At 35.5% G+C, this 20,248-nt stretch overlaps 1 protein-coding gene across 3 annotated transcripts; it reads right to left on the minus strand.

Annotated features, from left to right (window-relative positions):
• Positions 1 to 549: 549 nt before the first annotated feature.
• On the minus strand, positions 550 to 13,412 carry LOC107773286 (general transcription and DNA repair factor IIH subunit TFB1-1-like). 3 transcript variants are annotated; one of them, XM_075227029.1, is made up of 20 exons: positions 12,899 to 13,412; positions 11,569 to 11,647; positions 11,198 to 11,259; positions 10,956 to 11,019; positions 9,915 to 10,038; positions 9,613 to 9,688; positions 9,363 to 9,455; positions 7,528 to 7,572; positions 5,322 to 5,378; positions 4,753 to 4,908; positions 4,520 to 4,585; positions 4,008 to 4,131; positions 3,600 to 3,656; positions 3,388 to 3,515; positions 3,108 to 3,299; positions 2,906 to 3,019; positions 2,706 to 2,783; positions 2,231 to 2,278; positions 1,143 to 1,211; positions 550 to 844 (listed from the first exon to the last, which is right to left on the minus strand). In XM_075227029.1, exons 1-20 carry the CDS (start codon positions 12,977 to 12,979, stop codon positions 758 to 760), a joined length of 1,800 nt encoding a protein of 599 aa, XP_075083130.1. In that variant the 5' UTR covers positions 12,980 to 13,412; the 3' UTR covers positions 550 to 757. The 3 variants fall into 3 exon arrangements, 2 of the variants coding, with proteins under 2 accessions (XP_075083130.1, XP_075083131.1); XR_012697480.1 differs by having other exon boundaries at positions 629 to 844; positions 1,053 to 1,211; XM_075227030.1 differs by lacking the exon at positions 7,528 to 7,572.
• Between the last annotated feature and the right edge of the window lie 6,836 nt (positions 13,413 to 20,248).

The following is a 20,248-nucleotide window of genomic DNA, read 5'->3' on the forward strand; positions in this document are numbered from 1 at the left end:
AGGCCCTTTTTGGGTTTCTCTTCTCCTCCATCCTACTAGCACTATTTTCTTTCTTTGTTTCTGAACAAAGATTAATTGTCCTGCCTTTGTTTTCTTCAATGGAAGAAATATCTGTTAATTGCTAATAGGTGTTACTTTTGTATAGTTCTGTGGTTTGCAGTTTTAGATATGATTGATTAAAATTGGGCTTGCTAGAGATAGTTTTACCGAAAGTATCATAAAATGTCAAATCCATTTCCTCTGGTGAAACATTCAAAAATAGTCTTATGCATTACTATTTAGGAAAAAGGTTCAAATTTGCTCAATTTTGGCATGTCGTTAGCAAATCGATGAGTACTTGTCTTTGCAATTAACGTAGCTTTAACATGAAACAAGTGGACTCTACATGTCCAAATTCATCGAGAAAAAGTCCAATTTTTCCCCTCTATTTTTTACTATACTAAAATTACCTTCAGATTGACCTCCATTAGGAGTCAAACACAAAAAATTAGACTTTTTTTTCTAGAAACAAGGGGAAAAAAACTAATACCAAAGATCAACGAACACAGATGAAGGAAGAAAAAGGGATATTTTGAATACAGTAACTTCACAAAATTCCACTAGATGTACAATTACCGCAGGCAGTCAATTAGAACTGTCAAGATATAGAATATGCTATAACACACTCGAACAAAATTTTGTTAAATGTACATTCGTGTATATAACCCCCAGAAAACAAAGAGCTTAAATATCGGATGAAAATGGAGAAAAATTTTGCCTAAGCAAATCCATTTGGTCTCTCCCCACTTTTGGCAGATCTCTTCTGTATATCTGCATCATAATGGGCAAAGGCAGCATCTAAAGCCTGTAAAGACACGAATTTTTCCATGAGATCGAGTGGATAAGCCAAAGTGCAGCACGATACAAAATAGAACTCCATAGAAAGCACTTCATTCAATTAAAAAGAAGATCGCGGCATCTTCCATCAGGGAATGCCAAAATGCTAGAACTCCAGACAAATAACATTATCGTCTCAAATATCTCAAAAGGGAAACTAGAAAAAAAAAACAGACCTTAGCAAGAGTACGAATATTCATACGATTTTGCTGCAGGGAGAGTACTCCCATACTCTACTATTAGTGGACCTGAAGCCAGAAGTTAACCTGAAGCATTGGCTGTACAAGAAGGGAAACTTGATGTCTGAAATCCGATTGCACAGATTCCTTGATCTCCTGAAAGTCAATAGAAAACTTGAAAATTCAAACAAACAAGAAACAACTCCTCAAAAACAATATGCTGAAAGATAGCAAGAATTAAACATTATCAAACTGCACCTACAAGATGGCAATGGAGTGGCTGGGCAGGGAAGCGATTGGCTTCTCATGCATCAGCCCTACCACCAAAAATTTCCCTGCACCAGCAAGCACCTGGTTTGCTTTGTAATATCGTTTTATTAATTACTTCATTGTTCTTTTTATTAATATAAAAAGATTTTAGATTTTTTTTTACCATATAAATACAGGTAGTTCGTTTTTCCATTTGCTTGTTCTCAGTCATTTAATTAACCTGTTATTACTACATCAGTCTTTTCAAATGACGATGAGAGATCATAAATACACTGATGAAAATGATTTCTCGAGAACGTCAAAAAAAAAAAAGTCATATTCAAAAGATTCATGGAGAGTCAGCTAATCTCAAAACCACAACCACCTCTAAACTTGTAGACATTTTCTTATTGTCACAACTCACAAGTGACATAGTTCCATGATGAATTGTTTTGTTCCTAAAGTCAACCTAAACAATCTATACCAAAGCCAAGCTAATCTAAATAGCACTATCGATTTATCTTCTGCTTTAGATTATTCACAAAATTTGTACTCAAACATGAAATTGAAAAAATTTGCACGACATATTTTCAACACAGGTCCCTTCTTGTCTATATTTTCATTAATGTGGTGCTTATGCTTTCCTGAGCCGAGGTTCTATTGGAAACAACCTCTCTATCCTCACAAGGTAGGGGTAAGGTCTGCGTACACATTACCCTCCCCAGACCTCACGGTGTGGGATAATACTGGGTATGTTGTTGTTGTTGTAGTATATTTTCAACACAGGCCATGCTTTATTTGGTGCATTAGAGATTTAAAGACAAATGAAAAAGAAAAAACAAAAGACATGAAGAATCTGCAATGAAACTGCAAGATGGAAAAAAAAACTAGAAGTGCATATTTATCCATTTGCAAAAGATCATTACCTGCAACTTGGGGTATATCTGAGACATTGCATCCTTTAATCTAGTCACCTGTCAAAAATGACAAGGATCAAAAAAGGCCAACGGATGGAAATCTTTGTTGAAAATGATTCCATATAAGAAGGAAAAAACATGAACTAAATTACAAAAGTATCATGTATTTTCCCTTCAAATAATCAAGAAATCCCCGAGGGCCAGTGGTGCACAATTAGAAACTCGATGGATAATGGGCCGCCCCTCTACCCTTCTCCACTTAAATAGTGCCAGATTTTGTGTGCATCATTGGAGGAAAATTACACAATAAAGTTAATAAATAAGACACACTCAAAATTTTGGATATATCGGACAATTAAAATAAGAAAAAGTTTGTAAACACTAAATCTTTCTTTTGGACCGTAACACACATAATTACACCGGCAAGAAAGAGGTGGTCTAAAACATTGTTGATATTTAAAACGTCAAAATTCAAAAATGCTACCTTGGTGTAGAAATATTTTGCCGTTATTGGATAAGATGACCAGAAGTGCTTCAATAATTCCTGAATTGATGTCCAATGCTAGAAGTAAAATGAAAATTATCAATCGTCATGATTAACAGAATTTTATGAGCAGAATAAAAAAGTCTGGCCAAATATTTCAGATCCAGAATAAATTAAATCACCCTGTAAAAACAACTCACGAGTAATAGTTCATCTTTCGTTGCACTAGGCAGCCTATCTAAAACACTCTCATGGGGGTTCTTTCCCAGATGATACTTTGTACTCGAGATATTCTGACTAAGCCCGTTGAGAACCTGTTAACAATGATTTAAAGTTCAACTTCTCCATGAGAATATGATAGCATTCAATGGCAATTTCCCAATTTCAAAAAAGTGAAAATACCTTGAGAGCTACTTCTGGACTAATTATTGGTTCGATCAATCCTTGTGAATTTATCTCGAAGATGGAGTTCTTCAAGGAGCAAAAGGCTTCTTCTTTGCTCACACTAAATTTCAGCTGTCTTGTCCCTGTACCAGCATCCCCCAAAGCCTTTATTGCATTTGCTTGCTGAGAATCAAAGTAATCCCGAGGATCCTGATTTAGGAAACAATCGATGTATTAGATAATCCAATGAATCATGATTAATGGGCATTCAACAAAACAAAACTGATGCGCGCCACACCTTGATACTTAGCAATGCAACTGGTGGCTCATGAGGTCCCTGAAGATCCTCAATTTCAGCAACTCGAGAAACTTTAGCTATGCGTTCTCTATATGCACTCTCATCAGACACTTCGGCAGCTAGTTCAGCTATTCCACCAACGAAATGACTTGTATAAGCCTTTTTTGGCTAGGAAGAATGGACAACTGTATGGAGTAGTAAATACATTTTACCCTGATTTGTCCTGATGAATGCTTCAGCAACAGATCTTGTGTCACCCAGCTCAACATCTTCCCAGATTGGTGAGACAATAAGAAGGGCAAACATCAAGTCAAATATGAAATAATAGCAACTCAGTTTAAACAAAGGCAGCCAGAACCACTAACCCACTATGTAAGGCTCTCCCTCTCCCTCTCCCTCTCCCAACCCTAAACTGCAGCTATCAAGGACATTCACATAGAAGGCACAACAATGATGCATAACAGAGAACCAGTAGTGCACACATAAAATCTTAATCATTTGCACCCGACATAGAGAAAACTTCAGTCTGCTTCACAATTTGTCTCAGGGAAAGGAGTCTAAAAGAAATTACTCGGAACGGAATGGTGTTAACGATAGAGCTTGTTAAAAAAGAAGCTTACCTATAACTCTTCCTCGAAGAACTACTGCTGCATGCTGGTTGAGGTACTGCGAGAACGACCTCTTGAATGGTTCATACTGTGGTTCCAGAATCTCCTTAGTTTCATCAAGAGGTAGCCCATGATCCTATTTTTTACCATGGCATATGAATATGTTAGCTCCATTTCACTTTTAAGGGGTTATAGCAAAGCATATACAAGAATAGGAGGTCCTATCCACTACAAATATGTTTTCCAAGGTACACAAGCTATGCAAAACTCAGTGTAACCGGAAGAGGGGATGTTTGGAAAAACAAATATCGTAAGCAGTATTGTCTCATTAAGAATCCACCATTTCACTGATCTCTCTCTGATTTTCTATCCACAGACACCATGGTCACCACTTTATAACTAGTCGAGAACCTTACTTTTTCTATCAAAGAACATTATGCTTCTTCATTCAACCTATGGGGAAAAACATGGACAGCAAATCCTATCTAACAAGTTGATTAAATAATAAAGTTTTGTTGATGTACCGGGAGATGCATGTAATCATCACCTTCATCTGCTTCCATGTCCAGAGTTGGATCCACCCTTCTGATCTGAAAAGAATACAAATGCTGTAAAGACTTCTGGAAATACTTCTCCATCCATCCTCTATCAAGGGAAGAGAGAAAGGAAAGAGGGAAACAAGAACACTAGATGGAAGTCCTTTTAGGATGGATGTTAATAGAAAACAATGAAAACAGTAATCATCTAGTACACACACCTTCTTACGAGCTTCAAATGCTAACATGTCATCTTGCTTCAAGAAAACCGCAAGCTCCTCATCTTCAGCAGCCTCAGCAGCTGCTGCAACAATATTTTTTGTGCTGTGGAGGTATTCAGCTCTTGAATATTTAGTCCAGAATTCTTTTTCTGACATCTGAAAGGGAGTATAAGCAAAAGACGCAACATGCAACTAACAAGATTCAGAATTCAAAAGTCCAATTTGACTGATAAAAGTACAACGTGAATCATTCTCAGATAATCGTTGTCATCATAGGGGGCTTTGGGTGTTTGTTACCAATTAGCAAAGCAGTTAAGATGGACCTGTAGACGAATTACAATAAGGAAGCAAAGGGGCTGTCTTGTCCCACTCCTATACACGATTGTAATTGAAAAGGTTCACTAAAGCTTCAATCGAAGATGCTTCAGTGATCTTAAATTAGGTCAACTTTTGTGGACAAGCTAAGCATGCATATCTGTCTAAGCATGCTTTTGCGCAGGAAAAACTCACAAGATAATTGGATTGAAATCCAATGAATTGTCTATATCGCTTGCTGACAATACTTTTACCTTGCCCGGAACAAATTTCAAATATGCTTGGCGGACAGCTGGTTTCTCAGCAAAAATCTGAAATATATTCAGCATATGATTAGACAGTAAAAAGCAGTGTTATAAGTAAAAGCTACCAATACTTCTTTATTATAAAGAACCTTGAAAAGCTCAGTTGTCAGCTTCTGTCATTTAAATTTCATAACCTAGCCTTCTAGTATTACATTTTCAAGAACTGTGGGAAGAACATCAGAACTAGAAGAATTAGAAATTTATTACAGCAACTTTTTTATTTGAGAACTCCATTACAGCAACTTCAGACAAAGAATGAGGCGTAAAGAGACCCAAAGATGGATTCTTTTTCGTGGAATTTTGTGTTAAATTTTGATTACTGAACAGAGAGTCTGACTACATCCTAGAGCCAATAAGTAGCGGGGAGTGGGCTCTGCAGAACAGAAAGCACTGCACATATCGTACTAGCCTGTTGATATGTCATCTTAAATTCTTTTTAAAAATTTAGCTCTAAAGAAACCAAAGATTGTTAATTAAGTTCTGGAGGCACAAGTATAGAATATTTCTGATGTAAATTTCAGAGAAAAAAATTTATAACCCAAAAATCTGCAAGGGCCATTGGACGTAGTGGATAAATCAGAAATACAGAAAGAAAGCAATTGGACCAGAGAATGTGACTGGCACGCTTTGAAACTCGGTGGATAATGGGCCTGCCTCTCTACCCTTCTCCACTTAAAACCAGACTTTTGTCTGCGGTAGTAATCGAACCCGCGACATTTGCCTAACCCACACATCACGTGTTGTACTCTTACCATTAGACCAGAACCCTAGGGACCAAATTTCGTAAAAATTTAAGACAGATTAAATTCTTGGAGCTAGTTCAACTTTCAACGTTCAAACCCTGAAAACAGACTCATGTATTGTTTAATCTTCTTTCTATAACTTTCTGGCTCAAAGCATATACTCAAAAGTTTCAAGGTCATATGTGGTCTTCAGAATTTTCCACATTTCTGTACATCTTACCCTCCCCAGACCCCACTTGTGGGAAACTACTGGATTTGTTATTGTTGTTGTTGTCTGTGCATTGCAGAAAATTTTGGAATCTCAGATTCTTTCCCTTCTTGTGGTCAAGTTATGGCTTCAGATAATTAGTGTCAAGGAACAGCCCAGAAAGCTAGCTCCTCTGATGGTTTTGCAGTCCTGTTTGGATTGGGAACAAGTTGCATAAACTCTAAACCACAGTGATGCTCTGAAGATTCAATCACCAGACCAATTAAAGTAATTGTGCTTAAGCCTGAATTGTACAATGCAAATCCAGCCCCAAGAGATGATGCCTGGAAGTTCTCCTTTTTCTTTTTGGTTGAGAAAGGTTAAATATGGAAGTTCCAGTTTTTACCTCTTCATTTTTTATTCTATGCAGCTGTAACTCTTCAAAACCACAATTCAACCGCATCTGAAATGGTTTTTGGTTGCCAAATGTTTTTGGGCAACATTTCCAGATACAGAAACCAAACTTGGTTCAAAAAACGATACCTTTTTTTTTTTTTTGCAAAACCTAATTATTTTGGTTTCAAGAATAGAAAACAACTCAAAGGCGGTGGCATTTGAATTTGGCTGTGGTTTAGTTTTTGAAGGATTGGTTTTAAAAATGAGCTTGGCAGCATTTCTCAATTACTTCTGAAGCTAAATTATTTACATTTCCAAGGAGGGTGTGAAACTAATGTATTTTAGTTTCCAGAAATCAACCTAATTTAACTATTTGTGTTTAAAAAAGACATAACCCAAATAAAACCCTACCACGCGATTGTTGCTCGAAAACATTCCTAGACAAACACCATTTTTTGTCATCACAATTCACAAGCCCAGAAAGTGGGAAGCAGCAACCTACCTCCACTCTCTGTTGTCAAGTACGGATTGGCAGCACCCAGCTCAGTATACAGCAATTTTTTCTTGCTATTTTGCTGCTCCAGCCTGAACCCTCTAACCCGATAGTTCCAGTATATTTCTCACTTTTACATCTCCTCCTAATCAGACCTAGTAGCCATTTTTTTATAATGACCTAAAAGGAGGAAGTATCCCATCCTTGACCTACATCATCTAGACTATTAACAAGAACAACATGCATTGATAGTGACCTTATTCAAGCTGAGTTTCACTTCTTCATACGGTTTGAATAAGAATCAATTTAACCACTTCATAAAACAAATATGGTTACCTGATGAATAACCTCCGGTGTCAAGTTAAATGTAACTCTGTTCGTCTGAAACAGCAATGAAAAAAAGAGGTTGTCAAGCTCCAAGGTCAGTGAGCACAGAGGTCACCAGTTCAAAGGAGAGGGGGAGAGAAGAGACTGCAGACCACATTTTTGACAATACAATGTGTTAGATAATTATATGTAAATAGTCCTAGTCCCATATGTAGTAGGAGTAGAATATGTCCTAGTCCCATACGTATTAGGAGTAGAATATGTCTTAATCCCATATGTAGAAGATGTATTATATATAGGACTCATTGTATCATTGTCAATGAATAGATTTTTCTCATATGCATTCTCACATGGTATCAGAGCTTCAGTGAGAAAATTATCGTTGTGCGTCATTACAGCGACATCCGGGAAGAAAGATTTCATCGTCGTGCAGTTTTCCGGCAGCTTTGTCTTGTTCCCAAGGTTCATCACTGCTACAGTGGTACTGTGCATATACCAGCAGGGGCAGATTTAGGGGGGCGAACCCCCTTCGCCGAAAAATTACATTGTATGTATAAGGCAAAATCTGTTTTTTACCTCTATATATTAAGTTTTGAACCCCCTTGACACAGCCCAAAAGTGTAGCTTAGTGGTCAATGGGGTTCAAAATCTTTGAAAGGTCATAGGTTCAATTCCAACTAGCTAAGATTTTTTTTTTCTTGAACCCCCTTCGCGGAGATCCTGGCTCCGCCACTATATACCAGTACCACCATCAGATCTGAAACCCTTGTGCGACCAAACCCCAGAAATTCCAGTCCCATCAGAACAGAAAAGTCAGTCACCGTGCGTCTTTCCGGTTGACGACTCAAGATTGATTTGCATTATCTCCTCATCGGTAAGTGTTGTGCGAAAACCAACACTACCATCTTGTTCAAAAAAATCAAGTTACAAAACCCCAGTTAATCGCTCCGACAGAAAGTCCCTCACACATAGCCAGAACTAGGGTTCCGGCGAGCTACAGTAACTTTTCCGTCGCCTGTGAGCCATTCCGGCCACTTTTTGACAAAACTTCTTCAGGACAACTTACTTGTCCAGTGATTCCGCGCCTATACATATAAATTACATCAAATTCTGACAACTTCTATTTTTTCGATGTGAACAATGCACTTGTTCCGGTGTGAACAGGGATTTCCGGAGAAGTTTATGTTTCTGCTGGTGTTTTAGAACCGATTTTGTAGTGTGGAATTCGGCGTAATCTCACTAGTTTCAAATTTTTTCGGAGACTTTTTGGCCAACTTCTGTTTATTAGCAATTACCTAGTTTTGTTGCTCGTGGAGTCTAGTGGCCTTGTATGTCGAATGATAAGCTTGCAGATATTTTCACCAAGCCCCTCACTGGTCCTCGTATTAGTTACATATGTAACAAGCTCGGTACATATGATTTGTATGCACCGGCTTGAGGGGGAGTGTTAGATAGTTATATGTAAATAGTCCTAGTCCCATACGTAGAAGGAGTAGAATATGTCCTAATCCCATAGATAGAAAATGTATTATATATAGGACTCATTGTATCATTGTCAATAAATAGATTTTTCTCCTGTGCATTCTCACACAATGTTTAAAGCCAAAATATTTGCATTTTTATCTGCTTCTAGTCGTTTATTAGTAAAAGGAGTCAGAAGTTCATCGTAACACTAAGCACCTTCAGAATTAAGATATAAAGGATCTGATCAGAATTCAAGAAAATCACTTTTGCTTAGACATATCTTGGAATAGAAAATACAGCACCCTATCAAAAAAATGTGAGCCATGTGTTCACACAAATATGGTGACACCCAGACCAGGGAGAGAAGATTTCCCTCTTACCTGGCCATCGGATAAAGGTTTTACACTCCACATGTCGTTTTTTAAAGCCACCCGTTGTTTTGGCTTCTTGATATCGCCCTGTTCCAGTAGCTTCTGCAATCGATTGGCAAGATAGAATATAGTCAAGTTTATAGGAAGCAGCCGCCAGCTGCTTAGGCTTCTAGGTATATCTCAAAAGTTTTAGCAAGAACAATGATTTATCAAGTTTATCAAAAATAATCTATTTAACAAGGTCTTTCTACCTACTAACCTTCCTAGCGGCCCAAAATTCAGCCTCTGATAGAATACCTCCAATGACCAATTGCCTGTGGAGTTTCTGCAATTCACTGCCACTTATACTTTTTAGTGATATCACAAGAGGAGAAATAAAAAGGTCAAGATAAAATGCCAATTTTGGAAAGAAAAGGAGCAACAAAAATTGCAGATTTTAAGTAAAACGGTAGCAGTTACAAGACACATTTACAACATTAGCTAGCATCACAAAGGGGTTTTAGAAAAAACCCCAGCCTTCTGCAACATTGAACCAAAAAGAAAATAATAAATTCCATTCACCTATTCTCCTGCAGTAACTTAATCCGACGTCCCATTTCTGCTGCACTGAGTTGTTCATCATGTGGAACAGCAGGTTTTTCAGAAGCAGCTTTCACAACTTCTCCACAAACCGCAATTGCAGAGGCTGTTCAAGGGCAACAGGTTTGTAAGTACACATAATGTTAAAAGTACCGACTGGAACATCCAGGGCAGGGTATCATAGAGTAACCACATACTCTGTAATGGAATAGCTGGTGTTGAACCACTCAAATAGTAATACAAACAGTGAAAAAGAAATATTTAAGCCTTCTAAGAAGCCATACTCTAATTTTGATACTTCTAACTTATAAACACCAAAGCAAGTTAGACAACAAAGAGTCACTAAACAGAGAACCAAAACTTGGGTCGTAAATAATAACTAATGCCAATTATATATGCATGGAATGGATTAGGCAGCAATTTCTTATATTCTGCAGTGCTCTGATGAAAGGCTCAAATTCAGCACCTAGTCAATTCTGCACTTGCATGCAAGAGCAAAGGACGCATGGAGGACTGGGTTGTTCAATTCCACGAGAAGACTGGTCTCAGCCCATCTCTGCCGTTTTACAAATTGTTTTGCATCCTCTTTTTAAACCAAGATTAACTCAATGACTAATGACTTCATTGAGCTCTAATCTAACCTTGCTGGGCCTGGGCTCAAAAGGAAAAGCAGTTGATTTTTAAGGTGTAATTAATATTAGCCCAAAAGGAAAAGCCATCAGGAAGAAAAAACGAGAAAGCAAACAAACAAACTCAAAACCTCAAAAGAAAACGAATGTCTACATGTTAGTTGTTACTGGCTAAGTATCCAGAATATTCAAGTACAAACTGCATACAGCTAGTACGTGAAAACAAAGAGCAAACAGATTTGGTCACACACCGCAAAAAAGAATCAACAACAAGACCCCAAAAAAAACAAAGTCTAGTATATTTCAAGTTTTCACATATTTGAAGCAGAGTGGTCCACTAGTAGCTGGATGATGAAACTGAAGGATATGAGTCAATGCATGTCAGAAGACTAACCAACAAATTCTCGACACTTGTCGCGGTCCGGGAAGCTATCAAACTCAAAAATATAATTCCTGCCCTGAAAACGATAGAAAATGGACCATATTTAGTTGCAGTACTCAGATCAGTTAGTAGTTTGTAGACTTCACCAGTACTGGGATGAGTCTACTATTTCTAGACTTCACCAGAGGCAGAGAAAACAGTCATACAAGAAAGTGCTCACAAATCAAATTCTTTTGGTAATCATAAATCTGAACCTGATCGTGCATGAGATTAAGAAGAGCCTGCTTACTTGAACCCTCTTTAGAAGACCTGTGGCCTGAAAAGAGAGTTCAGACAGTCAGACAGAGAGAGAGAAGCGAAGAGAGACGTCAAGTGTGGACAGCACATTAGTAATGGATAACACACAAAATTTATTAATAAATTAGAGTGGAAAGAGGAATTGCAGGCAACAGAAGAATCAGAATCAAGGCAAAATATCAAAGAGATACAAGAACTGACAGAGAACCAACTTCATACAATCGTCTCCAATAAATCAACTGTACATTTAATTGACCGAATATTTTGCATCAACTAAGTACTGGGAAAAGAAGTGCTGTCAGAGGGGGGGAAGGATGGAGAGGAGCACCTTTAATCAACTTGAACTCCACATTAAGCTTTGTCGTTGATGTTGGGTCATTCGGCATAAAGAAAAACCGTTCCTTGGTCTACACACAATAGAAAAGACAAGCTAGCAAATCAACAGTTTGTATAAAAAATTGAAATTCATAGTTCATACCATCTTAAAGAGGAATTTATTATTCTGAATCAATAACCCATCAGATAGTGTTATTTTTTTCTTTTTTCGAATTAAAAGCCCACCCAACAAAACCACAAACCAGGAGCCCAACAATGCCTTTTCCCACTTTTGCACCATTGGTGACTCATACCCTGTCCTTGTGGTTGAAGATGGAGGGTCATTATCAATAGACTACCTTACTTGAACAGGATCTGTTCTATAGGCTCGTACCACTGTATCCTGGAATTCGAAGGAGGGTGCTTACAGCTAGGCTATCCATCTATTGTCGAAATTGCATTTTTTTTTCTTGTAAGCAAAAATAACAATAATGCATCAACCACGCACTAGTTGGAGTCGACTATTGAATGTTCAATATCCATTCTACTCATTATTTTAATCAGTAAAAGAGATTATGTTAGCTCATACAATGAAAGAGACCAACTGTTCTAAGCAGCAATCTGCTGCTAGGTAGAATAAATAGATACCTTTTCGCAAATTTTAGTCACTTATTCCACATATTACTATAAAAAAATGTTTACCAGTCAGTTACCTGACCAATCACTATTCTCTCTTTTTTCACCTCTTTCTACCAGCTCCATGTATCAGTTGCATTCCTGTTATTTTAATTTTGTTCAACTTATCAACTAGGTCTCAGTCCCAGACCAGTTTATGTAGTGATATGAATCCTCTATCAGGTCGGCTCTAGTTGGGATTTCTCTTTTTTTTTTCTTTTTATGATGCCGGTGTTCTTGACAGGACCTTCGCCTCAACTGTTCCAACGGGTACCTGCTACCTGCTACCAAGGGCGGAGCTAGCATAGGAGTTACGGGTTCGGCCAAATCAAGTAGCTTTGGTCAAATCATATATTTGTCCTAAGAAATCCATTGAATATGTACAAATTGTTAATTTAGAACCCATTAACATAAACGAACTAGAATGTTGAACCTATAAGCTTGAAAACCTAGCTCTGCCTCTGCCCGTGACCTCCCAGCACAAGTATGGAGTAACTCTACCCACCATAGTCAGATGAGATAAAATAACCTAGTATTTGTCTACTTAGGATTGGGAACATTATTGTTAGTGCTGCTATTTATAGGGGGGGTCATGACCATAGGAAACAAGTGCACAGCTCAATCATAACGTCCATACGAATACAAGGGGGTCGGAAGGAAAAAATTACCAACTTCAAAACGCCAGAAACGCCAGGGTCCTTGACTGAAGATTTGTACTTGACACGCTTAACCACCTTACCATCGGCCATAATCGAATTGTTCAAAATTTACAGTATTTTCACAACACACATCAAAACAAAACAATACAATTTGGGTATATTACGGATTCTATTATGATCTAATTCAATAATTTGAGTTTGCAAATGATCATTTCTCAAAGCTAGGGCAAATGTGAACTCGAAGTTTGGATTGAGATAATAGTGATTTATGGAAATGGAGATCTAGGGTTCCGATGTATGGGTTTTAGAAGAGAGGGGAAAGGCCTACTTTTGTCTTTCTGAGCGCCAACTGGAGACTGATCAGCCTCTGAATGTATTATGGGTGTATATATATATATACACTCTCCACTGCGGTAGACGATTCTGGCTTCGTTTGGTTGGTGTAGGGAGGAGCATGTGTTGGTTGTTAGATGAATTAATAAAATAATGTACTAAAATATTTTAAAAATATCAACACTAAAGTAACTATATTAACACTAAAATATAGTTATTAATATTAATAATACGTAGCTAAATTCTAAAATACCAAAATGAACATTTATAATAGTAAACAAATCTTACTACTTATTTATAAACTGTTTAAACTACTTTTATATTTGATGTGCATTGGTTGACGTCACAGAGTCGGATCCAGAATTTAAATCTTATGGGTTCAACTTTTAAAGTTTTTATCATTGAACCCATTATATTTTTAAACTTATGGGTTCATATTTACTATATTTATAATTTTAATAAATTTTTACACATAAATTTTTACTCTGCGTCAAAAATTATGGATTCAGTTGAACCCGCTGATACTACATTGTTGACGATGGTGGCTAATCTCGTATGCACTTGTGTGGCCGATACTATTACTAATTAAATATTTATTGAATAGTGAGTTTGATCAAGTTACCGTATATATATAGTGTTGTTATAAAATAAAGACTCTAAGAGAAATAAATTGAAGACAAGTATAGAGGGAGATTGATATTTTATTCAACTTTCAAAGTTATGTACATAATGAACTTAAAACTCCTCTATTTATGGAAGAAAGGAAGCAACTGCGAGGCTTTTCGGGAAGCAGCTGCAAGGCTTTTCTTTAGCTGCTTGTAAGTTGTCTGCATGAGCTGCTTGCAATCTGCATGTTTAATAAGAAGCTGCTGCAAATCATTTCATTGAGCTGCAAATCATTTCATTGAGCTGCTTGCAACCTTCCTGCATCAGCTGCTTGTAGATAAATTTCAACTGAATACTAAATGGATAATTTTCTTCAGGAAGATTATCTATAGCGGAGAAATAAATGGACATCCACAATATAATTATTTTCATAACACTCCCCCTTGGATGTTCATTAAAAGGTATTGTGCCTCATTAAAACCTTACTAGGAAAAACCCAATGGGAAAAATCCTAGTGAAGAAAAAAGAGTACACATATTTAGTAATACGCATTTCTAGCTGCCTCATTAAAAACCTTATAAGGAAAACCCTGTGGGAAAAAACCTTAGTAAGGAAAAAAGAGTACACCGTATATTTTACTCCCCCTGATGAAAACCTTGTTTCAAATATTTAAGTCTCCGCATTTCAATCTTGTATACCATCTTCTCAAAAGTTGAAGTTGGTAAAGATTTTGTGAATAAATCTACCATATTGTCACTTGAACTGATTTGTTGCACATCAATGTCACTATTTTTCTGAAGATCGTGTGTGTAAAATAATTTTGGTAAAATGTGCTTCATTTTATCTCCTTTTATAAATCCTCCCTTCAATTGGGCTATGCATGCAGCATTGTCTTCGTATAAAATTGTGGGTCTTTTCTCACATTCTAAACCATATTTTTCTTAAATAAAATGAATCATTAATCTCAACCATACGCATTCCCTACTTGCTCCATGAATAGCTATTATTTCAGCATGATTTGAAGAAGTAGCAACAATAGATTGCTTTGTGGAGCGCCATGATATGATAGTACCTTTACATGTATAAACGTACCCGGTTTGAGATCTAGCTTTATGGGGATCAGATAAATAACCTGCATCTGCATAACCAACAAGATCTGCACTATCTTTGTTAGCATAAAACAAACTCATATCAAGAGTTCCCTTTAAATATCGTAATATATGCTTAATCTCGTTCCAATGTCTCCGTGTAGGAGAAGAACTATATCTTGCCAGTAAATTAATAGAAAATATTATGTTAGGCCTTGTAGCATTAGCAAGATACATTAGTGCACCAATTGCACTGAGATAGGGTATTTCGGGACCAAGGAGTTCCTCATCCTCTTCTGGAGGTCGGAACGGGTCATTATTCGCTTCAAGTGATCGATCAACTATTGGTGTACTCAATGGGTGCGCTTTATCCATTAAAAGCGTTTTAAGACCCTTTATGTATAGGCAGATTGATGCATAAAGGTCATGTCTGCTAAATGTTCAATTTGCAGTCCAAGGCAAAGCTTTGTCTTTCCAAGATCTTTCATCTCAAATTCTTTCTTAAGATATTCAATTGCCTTTTGGAGCTCTTCTGGAGTTCCAAAGAGATTTATGTCATCAACATAAACAACATGTATAACAAATTCTGATGATATTTTCATTATAAAAATACATGGAGAAATAACATCACTTACGTAACTTTCTTTTAGCAAATATGCTCTGAGACGATTATACCACATGCGCCTGGATTCCTTTAAAACGCACAAAGACCTTTGTAATTTGATCAAGCACATTTCTCGAGACTTTGAACTATATGATTCGGGCATTTTAAATCCTTCAGGAATCTTCATATGGATTTAATCAAATAAGTCATATAGGTTATGACTTGTATCTAAATGGCACGACATCTTCAAGTGTCTAAACTGATGGTCCGATCCTCACAATCTTTTACAATATTGTGCACTATATTGTATCAGATATATCGTCGACGATCATTTCATATCGGTTTGCAAGCGACATAACTTGTTGAGATCTTATCACTTTCTTTATTTTCAGGTATCTGAACTTCTTCAGGAGTTTCATGAAATGTTACGGCGTGGGCTCTTCTAGAGTTTATTTCCTCCTTATTATGATCATTTTCATCATTTGCTCATATCCTTTTCAAGGATTGTTATCTTTGGAACCGATTTGTCTACCACGCTTCGTGCGTACAGTAAACTCTATCCTTCAGGGAATTTAATTTTAATAGGAGCATTTGCAGTTAAAATATGATATTTAATTTTGGATCAGCAAATGCTTCTGGCATTTGACTTGAATTATCTTATGAGTGAGGATCATACTAATGATAACTCGATTCATATTACATATTTTTTAACTGCTTATTCCACCCCCCTAGTGTTAGAAAAACTAATATATATCACAAATCTTCTTTGAAAAACCTATCCTTGTGCTTTGTGGTAGAAAAATTAATCATATACTAGGCATCAAAAGTTATCAGATAGTAAAAATATTTGGTTTCTGATCCTAAACCAATTGTGAGGGGATGACTTATCATATATTGTTGATCTGATGCACACAAGTGTTGCTATATGCAATTTAGAAAATCTTAGACCAACACATGAAGTTTTGTTCTCATAAACAATAGTTTAGCCATTAATATGAGGTATTCAATACTAAACCAGCTTGGATATAAACCAGCATTATCAAGATGAACTATCTTGATTTCATAATCTGAAAATTATGCTCTTAATTAGGAAAAGCAATTTCAAATGCCAAATTGCAGGTTAACAATAAACATACATGTAACCATCTCATATATGCATCTATAAGTGGTTCACATGATAGGTGAATGAGCCTATATTCACCTTTTATATATTTCAGAATCAGGGGTTTTAGTCCCAACTTTAGCTGGTATAATCAATTTATTATGAGAACAAGCAAAATAGGAGAATTCTTGAAGAATCTTCTAGTTCTTCAGTATATGCTTATATGAATTCTCAAATAGCTCATTTAAAAATGGCAAATGAAAACTTCAAGTTTATCATGGCATGTGCTATCTCTTAGCAAACTTATGGTTTACTATGGCATAAACTTTTGCATTAGTAAACTTCTGGTTTACTGTGATACATGACGTAGTACAAATTGAAGAATAAGGCGGGTAACTTCTCATATACATATTATTTTACCTCCTGTGATTGTGGAAATATGAAGTTTTTTAATCTTCCAATCATTTGTGGTCTCAATATGATAGCCATTTGTATCAGTAAACTTCGGGTTTACTACATCATATGTTTTGACCATAATCATATAATAAGAATGACATATTTGTATATAAGCTCTCTGAGAGCCTTCGTTTATTATCCACAATCTAATATTTATCGGACACTACTGGTGTCATATGTCTTCCAGACAAACATCTAGCTCTTCAGGAGTTGTTGATACATTTTACACTATCAAATATTGCTCAGACACTTTTGGTATCATGAGAGAAAATTATAATCAAATAAACAATATAAAGACAATTATAAATTTATAAATGTAAGAAATCAATAATTTCAATAATTTTACCACCAACTTTGTGTCTCCTTCAGGGAGAAATGCCATTAACATATGAATATTTTATATCAAAGCGGCAACCACATAGTCATTACATTCTTCAGGGAAATATACATGAGTTGTTATTTTTTTCGGGGTAGTTAATAACAACTAACCATAATATATCAATGTGGTTGTAGTAGAAAGCATTCTACAAGAATGCTTTTGCCTTATAATGATACTTAATAAAATTATCCAAGATGTTTTACATACAACAAGTACGTGTGGCAATTATCTTTATGCTACAAAAATAATATTTATATCCTCTATTGTTCTATCTCTTCAGGAGTCGAGTTGTGGTATTTATTCATTCACTCCAGAGAATGAAAATGTGCTTCAAAAATAACTTCGAATAACTCATTATTTTGCTTAAGCACAGAAAGATACTGCTTCAAAATATTTTCCTACTTCAGGAGGAAACTTCAATTATGTTACTTCTTCAGGAGTAAATTTAAAATACGAAATATTGAGTATATATTCTCTCAATCATATTAACTCTTCTGGAGGTGAATTGTAATATATTTACAACAAGAACACGTTCATATTTACGGCTTTATTAATATTATCACATTCACTTCAGGGAATGGATTAATATTTATAAAACATTCTCATCCTTCATGAAATCGAACATAATTATCCGAACGCGCATTAATCACATCAAATTGTGATGGTTCAACCTCTTTTAAAATATTTACTAGTTCAAGAGCATATCGAGGCGTGCATATAATATAAAGAATATTTCTCTAGCTTAACTTTAATTGTAACCATAGAAAGCCTAAATTATCACTTCTGGTAGTCATAGGTATACACCACTTCTGGTGGTTAACAAAATTTAGTTACAATGAGATATACGAAACATACCACTTCTGATGGTTGTATATTTCTTGCAAACTCTGCTGGAATTTAAGTGGATCTAACAATGTTATGCACTTGGTAATCCTTTATTAAGATAATAAGGATGAAAATAAATACCAAAATAGGTACTGTATACGTAACATATAACCAAGCAAGCGATGATAAAATATATTAAAATATAAGCAAAAGGCTTAAATTAAATTACGCAAATTTGGCCACTCCATATGTAAGTGATATCTACATCACTATTGCTAAGAAGAAAAACTCACCACCTCAAGGATATAATCTGCCTTATGATATTCGGAATGAACAAGATCTGACCACGGACATAAGAGTGTTGCCTTACATCGGAGATGAACACACTTCAAGGATATAATCTGCCTTATGATGCTCGGAATGAACAAGATCCGACCACGGACATAAGAGTGTTGCCTTACATCGGAGATGAACACTGAAATAGAAATTAAATTCGATGTAAGTGCTCAAAATGGCAGAGTCTCGTGCTGATAACGTGTTATAAAATAAAGACTCTAAAAGAAATAAACTGAAGACAAGTATAGAGGGAGATTGATATTTTATTCAACTTTCAAAGTTATGTACATAATGAACTGAAAACTCCTCTATTTATAGAAGAAAGGAAGCAGCTGCGAGGCTTTTCGGGAAGCAGTTGCAAGGCTTTTCTTTAGCTGCTTGTAAGCTGTCTGCATGAGCTGCTTGCAACCTACCTGTTTAATAAGAAGCTGTTGCAAATCATTTCATTGAGCTGCTTGCAACCTGCCTGCATCAGATGCTTGTAGATAAATTTCAACAGAGCACTAAATGAATAATCTTTTTCAGGAAGATTATCTATAGCGGAGTAATAAATGGTCATCCACAATATAATTATTTTCATAACAAGTGTGACATAATACAAAAAGAAAAATTGTAATAACTTCTCACTTTAGTAACTTTAACTAAAACAACATTTTCACAGCTTCTCAAACTCTCTATGAATGGGTTAGATATAACATTTTTAGAAAAATATGTATACATATGTATTTTTGTGTAAAGAACTTATTAAATTGTACGTATAAATTAAGCCATTTGCGTGTATAGATTACGAGCTTTTATTTTCACCACGATGATTATGTGTTGGTAAAAGATAGTAGGTAAGTGATGAATTAGTTGAAGTGCAAGTTAACTCATACACCACCGACGTTAAAAAAATAAGAATTACATAAATGGTTGTCTATTCAACCACTTAAACTAAGAATAACTGACTGATGTATATATCTATTTATTATTAAAAAGAAAAAAGTTAGCCATGAGAAATTGCCAAGTGTCACATGAAAAACATGCCATGTGATAATTTTAGGACAAATTAGTTAAAGTTAGGTAAAATTAGTTTATTTTTGAATTTGAATTTCAAAATACTGAAATATCTATTTTTTCACATTTAAAAAAAATTAATTTACCAACAACAACTAATTTTAAAAAGTTACCGAGAAGTAATTTTAGATAGATTTGGGAACGATTGTCTGTAGACTCTAATGATGTTAATTCTAATGATGCTAATTACTTTATTTATTAAATTTTATTAGTTAAAGTTAGGTAAAATTAGTTTTTTTTTTTGTATTTTAATTTCAAAATATTGAAATATCTATCTTTTCACATTTATAAATTAGTTAATTTTTTAAATTTTAATTTAAAAATAAAAAAATAAAGCTACCAACAAGGTCCCATAAAGTATCTCTACGGCCTCAATATCTCTGACAAACTCTTTATTTGCTTTACTATCGCATGCCTTTCTGTCAAAAATCTAGAACACTCATTAAATCTTCTATTTATATATAATTGGAGAAGCAAAAAATATTATGATAAGTAGCATAATATTCAATTGACACATATAAATTTTTTGGACAATTCTCCAAAAATTCTTTTAACTACATAAATATATTCTTTT

Source organism: Nicotiana tabacum, chromosome 12, assembly GCF_000715075.1.
Source record: "Nicotiana tabacum cultivar K326 chromosome 12, ASM71507v2, whole genome shotgun sequence".
Lineage (NCBI taxonomy): Eukaryota > Viridiplantae > Streptophyta > Magnoliopsida > Solanales > Solanaceae > Nicotiana > Nicotiana tabacum.